Source organism: Procambarus clarkii, chromosome 42, assembly GCF_040958095.1.
Source record: "Procambarus clarkii isolate CNS0578487 chromosome 42, FALCON_Pclarkii_2.0, whole genome shotgun sequence".
Taxonomy (NCBI): Eukaryota; Metazoa; Arthropoda; class Malacostraca; order Decapoda; family Cambaridae; genus Procambarus; species Procambarus clarkii.
In genome coordinates, this window is record NC_091191.1 from 31,794,390 (window position 1) to 31,811,786 (window position 17,397).

At 50.4% G+C, this 17,397-nt stretch overlaps 1 protein-coding gene across 1 annotated transcript in view; it reads right to left on the reverse strand.

The window, feature by feature from the left end:
- Window positions 1–2,724: 2,724 nt before the first annotated feature.
- Window positions 2,725–17,397, reverse strand: part of LOC138373513 (putative neural-cadherin 2) — a 225,584-nt gene continuing 210,911 nt past the window's right edge. The window contains exons 3-4 of the mRNA XM_069339725.1: window positions 5,077–5,192; window positions 2,725–2,958 (exon numbers count right to left, since the gene is read on the reverse strand). Of these exons, the coding sequence (XP_069195826.1) occupies window positions 2,725–2,958; window positions 5,077–5,192 (350 nt within the window). The remainder of the gene's footprint in view (window positions 2,959–5,076; window positions 5,193–17,397) is intronic.

A 17,397-nucleotide genomic window follows, 5' to 3' on the forward strand; every position in this document is an offset into this window, starting at 1 on the left:
AATTACATTGTAATAGAGGTTCGTTAACTCTTAAAGGTATGACCCCAGCGTACCCAGTCTGATCCGGGTAGGCTGGGTCATAACAGAAAACTGTTGGTCTTTACGTGCACTGAATATGGAAGTGTTGATCTATTCGAGTATTGACTTAAAATGAATGTTGACCTGCGCAGTGGCCCTTTTCCTTCCCCGAGGATCTTAAGGAGGTAATGACCTTTCTTTCGGTCCTCTGGAGCCTCCGGATTGAGCGCTCGGGTAAGCGGAAATCCTGTGCACTTTCACTGTGTCTTCTCTTCTGGAGAAGCTTCCATAATCCTTCCTGGGTCGCTGTGCTGTGCATCAAGTCACTCGCTTCCTCTCTCTATAGCTGTCAAAAGTTTCCTGAAAATGTTCCATGTAAACTTGAATGATTTTCACGTTTGTGAGTATTCTCTGTTTGATTTTGGTTCCTTTGTAAACTTACACTAACATGAAGGCGTGTAGCTTTTCGGCCGTGATACTATGATGTGATCAAGCTTACACTAACCATGATTTGTTTTTTGCAGTCCTTTCCGACCGCCCCTCGCGGTCACCTGTCCCTCGATAGAATTCTTGGTGACTCGGATACTTTTGATATCGTTCGCCTTATGCGTTTTTGTTCTCGTATTGGCATCCTTGGTGATATTTAGCGCCCTCTGATTATTTTGCGTATTTGATGGTGCTACATAGCCTTCCCGGTTTGGTGCCTTCTTTTGATAATTACTTACTTACTTACTTTTTGCAGTCTTGCACTAAACACACTGGTAGTTTGATATATTTTTTTGCGTTCCTTATTTTAAACTTATTTTCTTCCCAGAATTTTTTTTATCAACCCTAACAATTTTCTTATTTTTTCCTGAACATTTTAACCTCCAGTTAATGTAGTGTGAATTATTGTAGTAGAATTACTATTGTTAATGTAGAGCCCCAGTGTCAGCTGGGACTCCCAGCTGACACTAGGACCCCCAGTTATGATGCTAGCCAAATAATGCCAGCTACAATGGTAACACTGATTAATTACTGGTAATGCTGAGTGATGGGAAACAGTTCTTGGTAATGCTTAGCAATGACAAGTAATTCTTAGTAGTGCTGAATTATGATAGGAAATGCTTGCTATCGTCTTCCTGTGGCCACCTGTGACCTGACGCACACAAGACAACTAAGACAAATCACAGTATATCACTAAGTAAATGTTCTCCCAAGGTGACTATACTCCAGACCTCCACTACGCTCTCATCATTTTCAAAGTGTACACTTATCTCTTCTCGTGTTAACTACTTAAAACTAGAGCCTCGCTTTCCCTGTTCAACGTTGGCGTCAATTATTACTAATATTTCATAAATAATTTAACTTAGACCTTCCCCGACCAGCCTAGGTCCCTCCCATACCCCACACTATTTGCCTTACATGTTTAGATAATGCATGCATCGTCTGGCCTCCACTTTGGACAGACATTCTGTTGTATGGTATATATGTAAAGAGTACAAATTTTTATGTATTCAAATGGGCTCTTGATTCATTGAGCATTTACTTGATATAAGTTATTTTGCACACGAGCTTTGCAAATTTCTTAAAATTGTACATCTGCCTGAATTGCATTATTTTCCTCATCTATTTGCTTTCGGCCAATTTCGTACCCAATTTTCCTCTGACCACTCATTGGACCTGATTTTTCTTATCGCACATATAGTCGATTTTCTTTGGCATAGAGTGAATTCGTTTTCTGTAAATGTATTCTAACCCCATTTTATTGGATTCACACTGGACTCGTTTTCCCCTGACTGTTTACACTTACACCCCATTTCCACTCTATCCCTCTCTCAATTTAGGCCACTGCTTCTGATAATAACGAAATATGAAGCACGTTTTCCGTCTAAATTAATGGCGAGCCGTATCTGGATGTACTTTATTACAGGAGGTGGTCCTTCTGCCTAACTGGAAAGCAATAAGAGCCATTAAACTGTTTTCACTTCCCCTGCATGGCAGGTTGGCGGAAACCATCCCATTCACCCCCCTCCCCCCCACCCCCAGAAAATTTTATGTTTCAGGGGGAAGGTTCAGTCGTGTCAATAAAGCCTGAAAAATGGAAGGGAGGGAAGAGACGTGGAAACGATGATGCCGTAAAGATCGGGAAGCTGTATTCTCTCTCTCACACACTCAGTGTCATTCTTATTTATGCTCACCCACTTACTCACCTGTTCCCTCTTTGTTTTTGTTTTGTCTTTGTATACTGTTACAATCGCACTATTATTATTTTCGAGTCTTTTTAATATATTTGATTTATTAAAATTTGTTATTGGTATTGTTTGACTGTTGTTTACAATATGATTCAAACTATGTTTTGCAATTTTTTTTTATATTTTCGTCTTATACGATATACGTATCTACTCAGTAACTATCTTACTATCCCCGCCTGTATACGATATGTGGCGTACGATCCCTCCATGAAGAAGACCACCGCTCATTCAACACGTTCCTCTCCTGGCCTTTATTGCATTACCTGTCACTTTGACTTCGTGTTCTTTACTACTGCTGGCTCTTAATGGTATATATGTCATGCTGAGCCACGAGGGGGAGGAATCTGTGTTGCTGCTCTTACTTTAACTCTTGCTGCTGCAGCTGTGCTGTTTTAACTGCTGCTGCTTTTACTGCTGCATCTGCTGTAAATGTTGCTGTTGCCGCTGTTCTTGTTGATGTCGTTGCTACAATTCATGGTTCTATCTCTAAAACAAATTTTATAGCTTTTACTCCTGTTGATATTTTTAGTCCTGGTCCTCCAGCTGACACCACAACTAACGATGCTGCTGCTGCTGCTGCTGCTGCAACAACCGCTGCTGCTGTCAAAGTTGCTAATACTACTCCTGCTCCTCTACATTTGCTGCAGTCGCCGATACTGCAGCTGCTCTTGATGCAGCTGTCATCCCCTATTCTTTTCCCACATCGCTGTGAAGGATTAGATTAACTTGAATAAATGTTAGTACAAGTTTGTGATGACAGGCAATAGACCAGGAGGGAAATCCTCCAGCCTGAGGTGGCGGAGGGTGTGTGGTGGAGGCTCCCGGAGTGACAGACAGTGACGGAGGGTGTGAGGTGGAGGCTCCCGGAGTGACAGACAGTGACGGAGGGTGTGTGGTGGTGGCTCCCGGAGTGACAGACAGTGACGGAGGGTGTGTGGTGGAGGCTCCCGGAGTGACAGACAGTGACGGAGGGTGTGTGGTGGAGGCTCCCGGAGTGACAGACAGTGGTGGAGGGTGTGTGGTGGAGGCTCCCGGAGTGACAGACAGTGGTGGAGGGTGTGTGGTGGAGGCTCCCGGAGTGACAGACAGTGGTGGAGGGTGTGTGGTGGAGGCTCCCGGAGTGACAGACAGTGGTGGAGGGTGTGTGGTGGAGGCTCCGGGAGTGACAGACAGTGACGGAGGGTGTGTGGTGGAGGCTCCCGGAGTGACAGACAGTGGTGGAGGGTGTGTGGTGGAGGCTCCCGGAGTGACAGACAGTGGTGGAGGGTGTGTGGTGGAGGCTCCGGGAGTGACAGACAGTGACGGAGGGTGTGTGGTGGAGGCTCCCGGAGTGACAGACAGTGGTGGAGGGTGTGTGATGGAGGCTCCGGGAGTGACAGGCAGTGACGGAGGGTGTGTGGTGGAGGCTCCCGGAGTGACAGACAGTGACGGAGGGTGTGTGGTGGAGGCTCCGGGAGTGACAGACAGTGACGGAGGGTGTGTGGTGGAGGCTCCCGGAGTGACAGACAGTGACGGAGGCTGTGTGGTGGAGGCTCCCGGAGTGACAGACAGTGGTGGAGGGTGTGTGGTGGAGGCTCCGGGAGTGACAGACAGTGACGGAGGGTGTGTGGTGGAGGCTCCCGGAGTGACAGACAGTGACGGAGGCTGTGTGGTGGAGGCTCCGGGAGTGACAGACAGTGACGGAGGGTGTGTGGTGGAGGCTCCGGGAGTGACAGACAGTGACGGAGGGTGTGTGGTGGAGGCTCCCGGAATGGGCGGTTACAAAATGAGAATAAAATGAAAACTGTTTTGGTGAATGTCAGAATGTTTGGTTTTGGCTCTTCGGAAAGCTTTATATCCTGTGTAGGTGGTGTGGTGGGCCAGGTGGTGTGGTGGGCCGGGTGGTGGTGGTGGGCCAGGTGGTGTGGTGGGCCAGGTGGTGGTGGTGGGTCAGGTGGTGTGGTGGGTCAGGTGGTGTGGTGGGTCAGGTGGTGTGGTGGGCCAGGTGGTGTGGTGGGTCAGGTGGTGTGGTGGGTCAGGTGGTGTGGTGGGCCAGGTAGTGTGGTGGGCCGGGTAGTGTGGTGGGCCAGGTAGTGTGGTGGGCCGGGTGGTGTGGTGGGTCAGGTAGTGTGGTGGGCCGGGTGGTGGTGGTGGGCCGGGTGGTGTGGTGGGCCAGGTAGTGTGGTGGGTCAGGTGGTGTGGTGGGTTAGGTAGAGTGGTGGAACAAGTGGTGTGGTTGGTCAGGTTGTGTGGTCGAACAAAAGGTGTGGTGGACCAGGTTGTATGGTGGGTCAGGTAATGTGGTGGAACGAGTGGTGTGGTGGACCAGGTAGTGTGATAAACCATGTGGTGTCATAAGGTAGGTGTAATGGTCCATTTCAATAAATCGTCATAATAGATAAACCACCACAATAGATGAACCACCACAACAGACGGACCACCACAACAGACGAACCACCACAATAGATGACCCACCACAATTGATGAACCACCCCAATAGATGACCCACCACAATTAATGAACCACTATCATTTTACTAGGTAAAGAACCAGAGTAACCAAAGCCAAGAACCCTCGCGGAAACACTCTCATATAAGATAGCGAAGTCACAGAGAAGTCAAGAAGTAACCCCACCGCTACCAAACAGAATGGATGTGTGAGGGGAGAGGAGCGGGAAGTGAAGGCGGAGAGGGGAAAGAAAATTGGGAAGAGATAAGTGATGTAGGGAAGAGGAAACTGCAATAGAACGTATGCAGGGGGGGGAAAAACGAGGTGAGAAAAGTGGGAGGAGAGGAAGAGGAGGTGAGAGTATCACCAACAGAAAACAAAAACAAAGAGAGCCTTACCTCTTGTTTGGTTTCGTAGTCAAGTGGCGCCCGAAGGGAGAGTCGACCGGTCGTGGGGTGGAGCCAGAAGTGGCCCCCTTCGTTACCTTCCGTTATGACGAACACCGGAGAATCTCCTGTGGAAGACCAACACAAACACTCAGTCAAAGGTTTCAATTACAACATCAACAATATTGTTGTTTAAAAGCCTGAAGGTTGATTGTCAAGGTTTGTCTGGCTAGGTGACAGCCGCGAGTGGGGAGCCTCTCTCGCCGTCCCGACAATACTCTCTGCTGTTGACGGTAAATAACACATCTGTATCTCACTGCATCACGCTCTCTCTCGTCCAAACCTGTCGCAGCTGTTCTCTTAAATATGCATTCTGTGTTTCATATACAACTTTCATCCCTGCAGTTTTATGTTTTCCATGACGCTCGCGTCGCTCTTTAGGGATCTCCACGGTGTTCACTCCCCGCTGTAGGGATCTCCATGGTGTTCACTCCCCACTGTAGGGATCTCCACGGTGTTCACTCCCCGCTGTAGGGATCTCCATGGTGTTCACTCCCCACTGTAGGGATCTCCATGGTGTTCACTCCCCGCTGTAGGGATCTCCATGGTGTTCACTCCCCACTGTAGGGATCTCCATGGTGTTCACTCCCCGCTGTAGGGATCTCCATGGTGTTCACTCCCCGCTGTAGGGATCTCCACGGTGTTCACTCTCCACTGTAGGGATCTCCATGGTGTTCACTCCCCACTGTTGGGATCTCCATGGTGTTCACTCCCCACTGTTGGGATCTCCATGGTGTTCACTCCCCACTGTAGGGATCTCTATGGTGTTCACTCCCCGCTGTAGGGATCTCCATGGTGTTCACTCCACGCTGTAGGGATCTCTATGGTGTTCACTCCCCGCTGTAGGGATCTCCATGGTGTTCGCTCCACGCTGTAGGGATCTCCATGGTGTTCACTCCCCACTGTAGGGATCTCCATGGTGTTCACTCCCCACTGTAGGGATCTCCATGGTGTTCGCTCCACGCTGTAGGGATCTCCATGGTGTTCACTCCCCACTGTTGGGATCTCCATGGTGTTCACTCCCCACTGTTGGGATCTCCATGGTGTTCACTCCCCACTGTAGGGATCTCTATGGTGTTCACTCCCCGCTGTAGGGATCTCCATGGTGTTCACTCCACGCTGTAGGGATCTCTATGGTGTTCACTCCCCGCTGTAGGGATCTCCATGGTGTTCGCTCCACGCTGTAGGGATCTCCATGGTGTTCACTCCCCACTGTAGGGATCTCCATGGTGTTCACTCCCCACTGTAGGGATCTCCATGGTGTTCGCTCCACGCTGTAGGGATCTCCATGGTGTTCACTCCCCACTGTAGGGATCTCCATGGTGTTCACTCCAAGCTGTAGGGATCTCCATGGTGTTCACTCCACGCTGTAGGGATCTCCATGGTGTTCACTCCACGCTGTAGGGATCTCCATGGTGTTCACTCCCCACTGTAGGGATCTCCATGGTGTTCACTCCCCACTGTAGGGATCTCCATGGTGTTCACTCCAAGCTGTAGGGATCTCCATGGTGTTCACTCCCCACTGAAGGGATCTCCATGGTGTTCACTCCCCACTGTAGGGATCTCCATGGTGTTCACTCCCCACTGTAAGGATCTCCATGGTGTTCACTCCACGCTGAAGGGATCTCCATGGTGTTCACTCCACGCTGTAGGGATCTCCATGGTGTTCACTCCCCACTGTAGGGATCTCCATGGTGTTCACTCCCCGCTGTAGGGATCTCCACGGTGTTCACTCCCCACTGTAGGGATCTCCATGGTGTTCACTCCCCACTGTAGGGATCTCCATCGTGTTCACTACCCGCTGTAGGGATCTCCATGGTGTTCACTCCCCACTGAAGGGATCTCCATGGTGTTCACTCCACGCTGTAGGGATCTCCATGGTGTTCACTCCCTGCTGTAGGGATCTCCATGGTGTTCACCCCACGCTATAGGGATCTCCATGGTCACTCCCCGCTGTAGGGATCTCCATGGTGTTCACTCCCCGCTGTAGGGATCTCCATGGTGTTCACTCCCCACTGTAGGGATCTCCACGGTGTTAATTTACTCTCCACTGTAGGGATCTCCATGGTGTTCACTCCCCGCTGAAGGGATCTCCATGGTGTTCACTCCCCACTGTAGGGATCTCTATGGTGTTCACTCCCCACTGTAGGGATCTCCATGGTGTTCACTACACGCTGTAGGGATCTCCATGGTGTTCACTCCACGCTGTAGGGATCTCCATGGTGTTCACTCCCCACTGTAGGGATCTCCATGGTGTTCAATCCCCGCTGTAGGGATCTCCACGTTGTTCACTCCCCACTGTAGGGATCTCCATGGTGTTCACTCCCCACTGTAGGGATCTCCATGGTGTTCACTCCCCGCTGTAGGGATCTCCATGGTGTTCACTCCCCACTGAAGGGATCTCCATGATGTTCACTCCACGCTGTAGGGATCTCCATGGTGTTCACTCCCCGCTGTAGGGATCTCCATGGTGTTCACCCCACGCTATAGGGATCTCCATGTTGTTCACTCCCCGCTGTAGGGATCTCCATGGTGTTCACTCCCCGCTGTAGAGATCTCCATGGTGTTCACTCCCCACTGTAGGGATCTCCATGGTGTTCACCCCACGCTATAGGGATCTCCATGGTGTTCACTCCCCACTGTAGGGATCTCCATGGTGTTCACTCCCTGCTGTAGGGATCTCCATGGTGTTCAATCCCCGCTGTAGGGATCTCCATGGTGTTCACCCCACGCTGTAGGGATCTCCATGGTGTTCACCCCACGCTATAGGGATCTCCATGGTATTCACTCCCTGCTGTAGGGATCTCCATGGTGTTCACTCCCCGCTGTAGGGATCTCCATGGTGTTCACCCCACGCTATAGGGATCTCCATGGTGTTCACCCCACGTTATAGGGGTCTCCATGGTGTTCACTCCCCACTGAAGGGATCTCCATGGTGTTCACTCCAAGCTGTAGGGATCTCCATGGTGTTCACTCCCCGCTGTAGGGATCTCCATGGTGTTCACCCCACGCTATAGGGATCTCCATGGTGTTCACTCCCCGCTGTAGGGATCTCCATGGTGTTCACTCCCCGCTGTAGAGATCTCCATGGTGTTCACTCCCCGCTGTAGGGATCTCCATGGTGTTCACTCCCCACTGTAGGGATCTCCATGGTGTTCACTCCCCGCTGTAGGAATCTCCATGGTGTTCACTCCCCGCTGTAGAGATCTCCATGGTGTTCACTCCCCGCTGTAGGGATCTCCATGGTGTTCACTCCCCACTGTAGGGATCTCCATGGTGTTCACTCCCCACTGTAGGGATCTGCATGGTGTTCACCCCACGCAATAGGGATCTCCATGGTGTTCACCACACGCTATCGGGACCTCCATGGTGTTCACTCCCCACTGAAGGGATCTCCATGGTGTTCACTCCACGCTGTAGGGATCTCCATGGTGTTCACTCCCCACTGAAGGGATCTCCATGGTGTTCACTCCACGCTGTATGGATCTCCATGGTGTTCACTCCACGCTATAGGGATCTCCATGGTGTTCACTCCCCACTGTAGGGATCTCCATGGTGTTCACTCCCCGCTGTAGAGATCTCCATGGTGTTCACTCCCCACTGTAGGGATCTCCACGGTGTTCACTCCCCACTGTAAGAATCTCCATGGTGTTCACTCCCCGCTGTAGGGATCTCCATGGTGTTCACTCCCCACTGTAGGGATCTCCATGGTGTTCACTCCCTGCAGTAGGGATCTCCATTGTGTTCACTCCACGATGTAGGGATCTCCATGGTGTTCACTCCCCGCTGTAGGGATCTCCATGGTGTTCACTCCCCACTGTAGGAATCTCCATGGTGTTCACTCCCTGCTGTAGGGATCTCCATGGTGTTCACTCAACGCTGTAGGGATCTCCACGGTGTTCACTCCACGCTGTAGAGATCTCCATGGTGTTCACTCCACGCTGTAGGGATCTCCATGGTGTTCACTCCCTGCTGTTGGGATCTCCATGGTGTTCACTCCCTGCTGTAGGGATCTCCATGGTGTTCACTCCACGCTGTAGGGATCTCCATGGTGTTCACTCCCCGCTGTAGGGATCTCCATGGTGTTCACCCCACGCTATAGGGATCTCCATGATATTCACTCCCTGCTGTAGGGATCTCCATGGTGTTCACTCCCCGCTGTAGGGATCTCCATGGTGTTCACCCCACGCTATAGGGATCACCATGGTGTTCACCCCACGCTATAGGGATCTCCATGGTGTTCACTCCCCACTGGTGTTCACTCCCCGCTGTAGGGATCTCCATGGTGTTCACTTCCCGCTGTAGAGATCTCCAGGGTGTTCACTCCCCGCTGTAGAGATCTCCATGGTGTTCACCCCACGCTATAGGGATCTCCATGGTCACTCCCCGCTGTAGGGATCTCCATGGTGTTCACTCCCCGCTGTAGGGATCTCCATGGTGTTCACTCCCCACTGTAGGGATCTCCACGGTGTTAATTTACTCTCCACTGTAGGGATCTCCATGGTGTTCCCTCCCCGCTGAAGGGATCTCCATGGTGTTCACTCCCCACTGTAGGGATCTCTATGGTGTTCACTCCCCACTGTAGGGATCTCCATGGTGTTCACTACACGCTGTAGGGATCTCCATGGTGTTCACTCCACGCTGTAGGGATCTCCATGGTGTTCACTCCCCACTGTAGGGATCTCCATGGTGTTCAATCCCCGCTGTAGGGATCTCCACGTTGTTCACTCCCCACTGTAGGGATCTCCATGGTGTTCACTCCCCACTGTAGGGATCTCCATGGTGTTCACTCCCCGCTGTAGGGATCTCCATGGTGTTCACTCCCCACTGAAGGGATCTCCATGATGTTCACTCCACGCTGTAGGGATCTCCATGGTGTTCACTCCCCGCTGTAGGGATCTCCATGGTGTTCACCCCACGCTATAGGGATCTCCATGTTGTTCACTCCCCGCTGTAGGGATCTCCATGGTGTTCACTCCCCGCTGTAGAGATCTCCATGGTGTTCACTCCCCACTGTAGGGATCTCCATGGTGTTCACCCCACGCTATAGGGATCTCCATGGTGTTCACTCCCCACTGTAGGGATCTCCATGGTGTTCACTCCCTGCTGTAGGGATCTCCATGGTGTTCAATCCCCGCTGTAGGGATCTCCATGGTGTTCACCCCACGCTGTAGGGATCTCCATGGTGTTCACCCCACGCTATAGGGATCTCCATGGTATTCACTCCCTGCTGTAGGGATCTCCATGGTGTTCACTCCCCGCTGTAGGGATCTCCATGGTGTTCACCCCACGCTATAGGGATCTCCATGGTGTTCACCCCACGTTATAGGGGTCTCCATGGTGTTCACTCCCCACTGAAGGGATCTCCATGGTGTTCACTCCAAGCTGTAGGGATCTCCATGGTGTTCACTCCCCGCTGTAGGGATCTCCATGGTGTTCACCCCACGCTATAGGGATCTCCATGGTGTTCACTCCCCGCTGTAGGGATCTCCATGGTGTTCACTCCCCGCTGTAGAGATCTCCATGGTGTTCACTCCCCGCTGTAGGGATCTCCATGGTGTTCACTCCCCACTGTAGGGATCTCCATGGTGTTCACTCCCCGCTGTAGGAATCTCCATGGTGTTCACTCCCCGCTGTAGAGATCTCCATGGTGTTCACTCCCCGCTGTAGGGATCTCCATGGTGTTCACTCCCCACTGTAGGGATCTCCATGGTGTTCACTCCCCACTGTAGGGATCTCCATGGTGTTCACCCCACGCTATAGGGATCTCCATGGTGTTCACCACACGCTATCGGGACCTCCATGGTGTTCACTCCCCACTGAAGGGATCTCCATGGTGTTCACTCCACGCTGTAGGGATCTCCATGGTGTTCACTCCCCACTGAAGGGATCTCCATGGTGTTCACTCCACGCTGTATGGATCTCCATGGTGTTCACTCCACGCTATAGGGATCTCCATGGTGTTCACTCCCCACTGTAGGGATCTCCATGGTGTTCACTCCCCGCTGTAGAGATCTCCATGGTGTTCACTCCCCACTGTAGGGATCTCCACGGTGTTCACTCCCCACTGTAAGAATCTCCATGGTGTTCACTCCCCGCTGTAGGGATCTCCATGGTGTTCACTCCCCACTGTAGGGATCTCCATGGTGTTCACTCCCTGCAGTAGGGATCTCCATTGTGTTCACTCCACGCTGTAGGGATCTCCATGGTGTTCACTCCCCGCTGTAGGGATCTCCATGGTGTTCACTCCCCACTGTAGGAATCTCCATGGTGTTCACTCCCTGCTGTAGGGATCTCCATGGTGTTCACTCAACGCTGTAGGGATCTCCACGGTGTTCACTCCACGCTGTAGAGATCTCCATGGTGTTCACTCCACGCTGTAGGGATCTCCATGGTGTTCACTCCCTGCTGTTGGGATCTCCATGGTGTTCACTCCCTGCTGTAGGGATCTCCATGGTGTTCACTCCCCGCTGTAGGGATCTCCATGGTGTTCACCCCACGCTATAGGGATCTCCATGGTGTTCACCCCACGCTATAGGGATCTCCATGGTGTTCACTCCCCACTGGTGTTCACTCCCCGCTGTAGGGATCTCCATGGTGTTCACTCCCCGCTGTAGAGATCTCCAGGGTGTTCACTCCCCGCTGTAGAGATCTCCATGGTGTTCACTCCCCACTGTAGGGATCTCCATGGTGTTCACTCCCCGCTGTAGGGATCTCCATGGTGTTCACTCCCCACTGTAGGGATCTCCATGGTGTTCACTCCCCGCTGTAGGGATCTTCATGGTGTTCACTCCCCGCTGTAGAGATCTCCATGGTGTTCACTCCCCGCTGTAGGGATCTCCATGGTGTTCACTCCCCGCTGTAGGGATCTCCATGGTGTTCACTCCCCGCTGTAGAGATCTCCATGGTGTTCACTCCCCGCTGTAGGGATCTCCATGGTGTTCACTCCCCGCTGTAGGGATCTCCATGGTGTTCACTCCCCGCTGTAGAGATCTCCATGGTGTTCACTCCCCACTGTAGGGATCTCCATGGTGTTCACCCCACGCTATAGGGATCTCCATGGTGTTCACCCCACGCTATAGGGATCTCCATGGTGTTCACTCCCCACTGTAGAGATCTCCATGGTGTTCACTCCCTGCTGTAGGGATCTCCATGGTGTTCAATCCCCGCTGTAGGGATCTCCATGGTGTTCACCCCACGCGGTAGGGATCTCCATGGTGTTCACCCCACGCTATAGGGATCTCCATGGTGTTCACTCCCCACTGAAGGGATCTCCATGGTGTTCACTCCACGCTGTAGGGATCTCCATGGTGTTCACTCCCCGCTGTAGGGATCTCCATGGTGTTCACCCCACGCTATATGGATCTCCATGGTGTTCACTCCCCGCTGTAGGGATCTCCATGGTGTTCACTCCCCGCTGTAGAGATCTCCATGGTGTTCACTCCCCGCTGTAGGGATCTCCATGGTGTTCACTCCCCAATGTAGAGATCTCCATGGTGTTCACTCCCGGCTGTAGGGATCTCCATGGTGTTCACTCCCCGCTGTAGAGATCTCCATGGTGTTCACTCTCCGCTGTAGGGATCTCCATGGTGTTCACTCCCCACTGTAGGGATCTCCATGGTGTTCACTCCCCGCTGTAGGGATCTCCATGGTGTTCACCCCACGCTATAGGGATCTCCATAGTGTTCACCCCACGCTATAGGGATCTCCATGGTGTTCACTCCCCACTGAAAAGATCTCCATGGTGTTCACTCCACGCTGTAGGGGATCTCCATGGTGTTCACTCCCCACTGAAGGGATCTCCATGGTGTTCACTCCACGCTGTAGGGATCTCCATGGTGTTCACTCCACGCTATAGGGATCTCCATGGTGTTCACACCCCACGGTAGGGATCACCATGGTGTTCACTCTCCGCTGTAGAGATCTCCATGGTGTTCACTCCCCACTGTAGGGATCTCCACGGTGTTCACTCCCCACTGTAAGAATCTCCATGGTGTTCACTCCCCGCTGTAGGGATCTCCATGGTGTTCACTCCCCACTGTAGGGATCTCCATGGTGTTCACTCCCTGCAGTAGGGATCTCCATGGTGTTCACTCCACGCTGTAGGGATCTCCATGGTGTTCACTTGCCGCTGTAGGGATCTCCATGGTGTTCACTCCCTTCTGTAGGGATCTCCATGGTGTTCACTCCCCACTGTAGGAATCTCCATGGTGTCCACTCCCTGCTGTAGGGATCTCCATGGTGTTCACTCCACGCTGTAGGGATCTCAATGGTGTTCACTCCACGCTGTAGGGATCTCCATGGTGTTCACTCCACGCTGTAGAGATCTCCATGGTGTTCACTCCACGCTGCAGGGATCTCCATGGTGTTCACTCCCTGCTGTTGGGATCTCCATGGTGTTCACTCCCCACTGTAGGGATCTCCATGGTGTTCACTCCACGCTGTAGGGATCTCCACGGTGTTCACTCCACGCTGTAGGGATCTCCATGGTGTTCACTCCTCGCTGTAGAGATCTCCATGGTGTTCACTCCACGCTGTAGGGATCTCCATGGTGTTCACTCCCTGCTGTAGGGATCTCCATGGTGTTCACTCCACGCTGTAGGGATCTCCATGGTGTTCACTCCACGCTGTAGGGATCTCCATGGTGTTCACTCCCCGCTGTAGGGATCTCCATGGTGTTCACTCCCTGCTGTAGGGATCTCCATGGTGTTCACTCCCCACTGTAGGGATCTCCATGGTGTTCACTCCCTGCTGTAGGGATCTCCATGGTGTTCACTCCACGCTGTAGGGATCTCCATGGTGTTCACTCCACGCTGTAGGGATCTCCATGGTGTTCACTCCCTGCTGTAGGGATCTCCACGGTGTTCACTCCACGCTGTAGGGATCTCCACGGTGTTCACTCTACGCTGTAGGGATCTCCATGGTGTTCACTCCACGCTGTAGGGATCTCCATGGAGTTCACTCCACGCTGTAGGGATCTCCATGGTGTTCACTCCCCGCTGTAGGGATCTCCACGGTGTTCACTCCCCGCTGTAGGGATCTCCACGGTGTTCATGAGTAGAAAAGACCAACGCCAAGGAAGTCCGACAATTACAGCGTCTGAAATAGTTTTAGATGTCCCTAAAGAGAAATATAACAGAGCAATTGTGGCCGGCTTTTATAACAGACTGTAAGCGTGAGACGCCGCAGATGCTTTTGTACAGTCCCCTGCAGTAACGTTATGGCAGATCAGTGTTCTTGGTCCACCTACTTCAACAATCCAACAAATTCGTATACTATTATTCAAGGAAATGTTAACGTGCGAACTAAACAAACATTATTATTCATAATAACTTTCCTGCCACACCAAAAAGTTGTAATAAAACAAGAGGTAAATGGTGGAAGGAAAAGGAAAAATACAGATAAGATAAGAACGCTTGTTTGCTGTAGTTTACAAACTTGCAGCAACTGTAATGAGTTTGTGAGTTTCGAGGACGCAACACGATGGTTTGACTAGTTCTGTCATATCCCTTCAAGCACCTCAACTCACTCAATAACGGTCCACACCCAAACCTGTTAATGGGGCGCATCAATTCTCAAGTGTCCTCTTATGTCGGTGATCATTTTCATTGTAATGAACGTATTAATGAGGTATTAATGAGGATGAATTCGAGTAATACCTCCATTATATTGCCGCGGAGGGGGGGGGGGGGCGCGAGAAGGTAGAAACGTGCCGGGAGAAGTGGAAGACACTTCGTTCTTAAGATAGCACCAAACAGATGAAAGAGAAACTATCCCAGAAAGAGAAGAAATATGAAAGAAGCAGGAAGTTAGTGGCTGCACTCAACCAGGGTAACAAGAGCTTGGAACAATCCTAACACTGATACAAACGAACGACACTTATTAATGTTTTATTAATGTTTGTGTAGCCTATATGACACAAGTCATATATATGGCTTAACACATCAGACGACTCAAAAGAACAGTGCGATGGCTAAAGAAATTCTCAAAGAATGGTTGTTTACATGAAAATTACGCAATATATAAGGTAATGATGCCAAGGAAAAAGATTAGGTAAGAAAAAGATTAATCTGGTGAAAGATACTTGTCGACGATATTTGTCGAACTTGCCAAACATATTTCGATAGTAGCACATCAAAAAGTGGGTACCTTCATCAACATGTGCAACACTAGCCAACGAAAAATCTGCATTAAGGAACCGTGGCAAGTAATCATTCAGACAGCTTTTCCTCCACATGTGATAGACCAGTTCGACAACATGAAGAACTAACGAGGTGCTCCAATCAAGCCAAGCGCTCAACCACAGTAGAGAGAACCATGAGGTGTGCCACCAAGCTGACCCTCAGCTGGAAAATAGGAGTTACAAGACTTTACATCATGTCAGTAGAGCACAAAGGAGCGAATACAATGCTGATACATGATTTCGATGTAGCAAATATTCGTAAGAAATCGTCAATGGTCTTTCACGTGTGTAGGGGAAGACCGATGGAACAGAGTGGTTAACAAAGTCTTTAAATGAGTCACAGAGATATAAAAAAATAATTATTCAATCGGAGAGAATCATAATAGTTTGTTCCAGTTGTAGAGTGTCAGGGTAGTTTGCTTCAGTTGTAGAGTGTCAGGGTAGTTTGTTCCAGTTGTAGAGTGTCAGGGTAGTTTGCTTCAGTTGAAGAGTGTCAGGGTAGTTTGCTTCAGTTGTAGATTGTCAGGGGTAGTTTGCTTCAGTTGTAGAGTGTCAGGGTAGTTTGCTTCAGTTGTAGATTGTCAGAGTAGTTTGCTTCAGTTGTAGAGTGTCAGGGTAGTTTGCTTCAGTTGTAGATTGTCAGAGTAGTTTGCTTCAGTTGTAGAGTGTCAGGGTAGTTTGCTTCAGTTGTAGATTGTCAGAGTAGTTTGCTTCAGTTGTAGAGTGTCAGGGTAGTTTGCTTCAGTTGTAGAGTGTCAGGGTAGTTTGCTTTAGTTAGAGATTGTCAGGGTAGTTTGCTTCAGTTAGAGATTGTCAGGGTAGTTTGCTTCAGTTGTAGAGTGTCAGGGTAGTTTGCTTCAGTTGTAGATTGTCAGGGGTAGTTTGCTTCAGTTGTAGAGTGTCAGGGTAGTTTGCTTCAGTTGTAGATTGTCAGAGTAGTTTGCTTCAGTTGTAGAGTGTCAGGGTAGTTTGCTTCAGTTGTAGATTGTCAGAGTAGTTTGCTTCAGTTGTAGAGTGTCAGGGTAGTTTGCTTCAGTTGTAGAGTGTCAGGGTAGTTTGCTTCAGTTGTAGATTGTCAGGGGTAGTTTGCTTCAGTTAGAGATTGTCAGGGTAGTTTGCTTCAGTTAGAGATTGTCAGGGTAGTTTGCTTCAGTTGTAGAGTGTCAGGGTAGTTTGCTTCAGTTGTAGAGTGTCAGAGTAGTTTGCTTCAGTTGTAGAGTGTCAGGGTAGTTTGCTTCAGTTGTAGAGTGTCAGAGTAGTTTGCTTCAGTTGTAGAGTGTCAGGGTAGTTTGCTTCAGTTGTAGAGTGTCAGAGTAGTTTGCTTCAGTTGTAGAGTGTCCGGGTAGTTTGCTTCAGTTGTAGAGTGTCAGGGTAGTTTGCTTCAGTTGTAGAGTGTCCGGGTAGTTTGCTTCAGTTGTAGAGTGTCAGAGTAGTTTGCTTCAGTTGTAGATTGTCAGGGTAGTTTGCTTCAGTTGTAGAGTGTCCGGGTAGTTTGCTTCAGTTGTAGAGTGTCAGGGTAGTTTGCTTCAGTTGTAGAGTGTCCGGGTAGTTTGCTTCAGTTGTAGAGTGTCAGGGTAGTTTGCTTCAGTTGTAGAGTGTCCGGGTAGTTTGCTTCAGTTGTAGAGTGTCAGGGTAGTTTGCTTCAGTTGTAGAGTGTCAGGGTAGTTTGCTTCAGTTGTAGAGTGTCAGAGTAGTTTGCTTCAGTTGTAGAGTGTCCGGGTAGTTTGCTTCAGTTGTAGATTGTCAGGGGTAGTTTGCTTCAGTTGTAGAGTGTCAGGGTAATTTGCTTCAGTTGGAGATTGCCAGGGGTAGTTTGCTTCAGTTGGAGATTGTCAGGGGTAGTTTGCTTCAGTTGGAGATTGTCAGGGTAGTTTGCTTCAGTTGGAGATTGTCAGGGTAGTTTGCTTCAGTTGTAGAGTGTCAGGGTAGTTTGCTTCAGTTGTAGAGTGTCCGGGTAGTTTGCTTCAGTTGTAGAGTGTCAGGGTAGTTTACTTCAGTTGTAGATTGTCAGGGGTAGTTTGCTTCAGTTAGAGATTGTCAGGGGTAGTTTGCTTCAGTTAGAGATTGTCAGGGTAGTTTGCTTCAGTTAG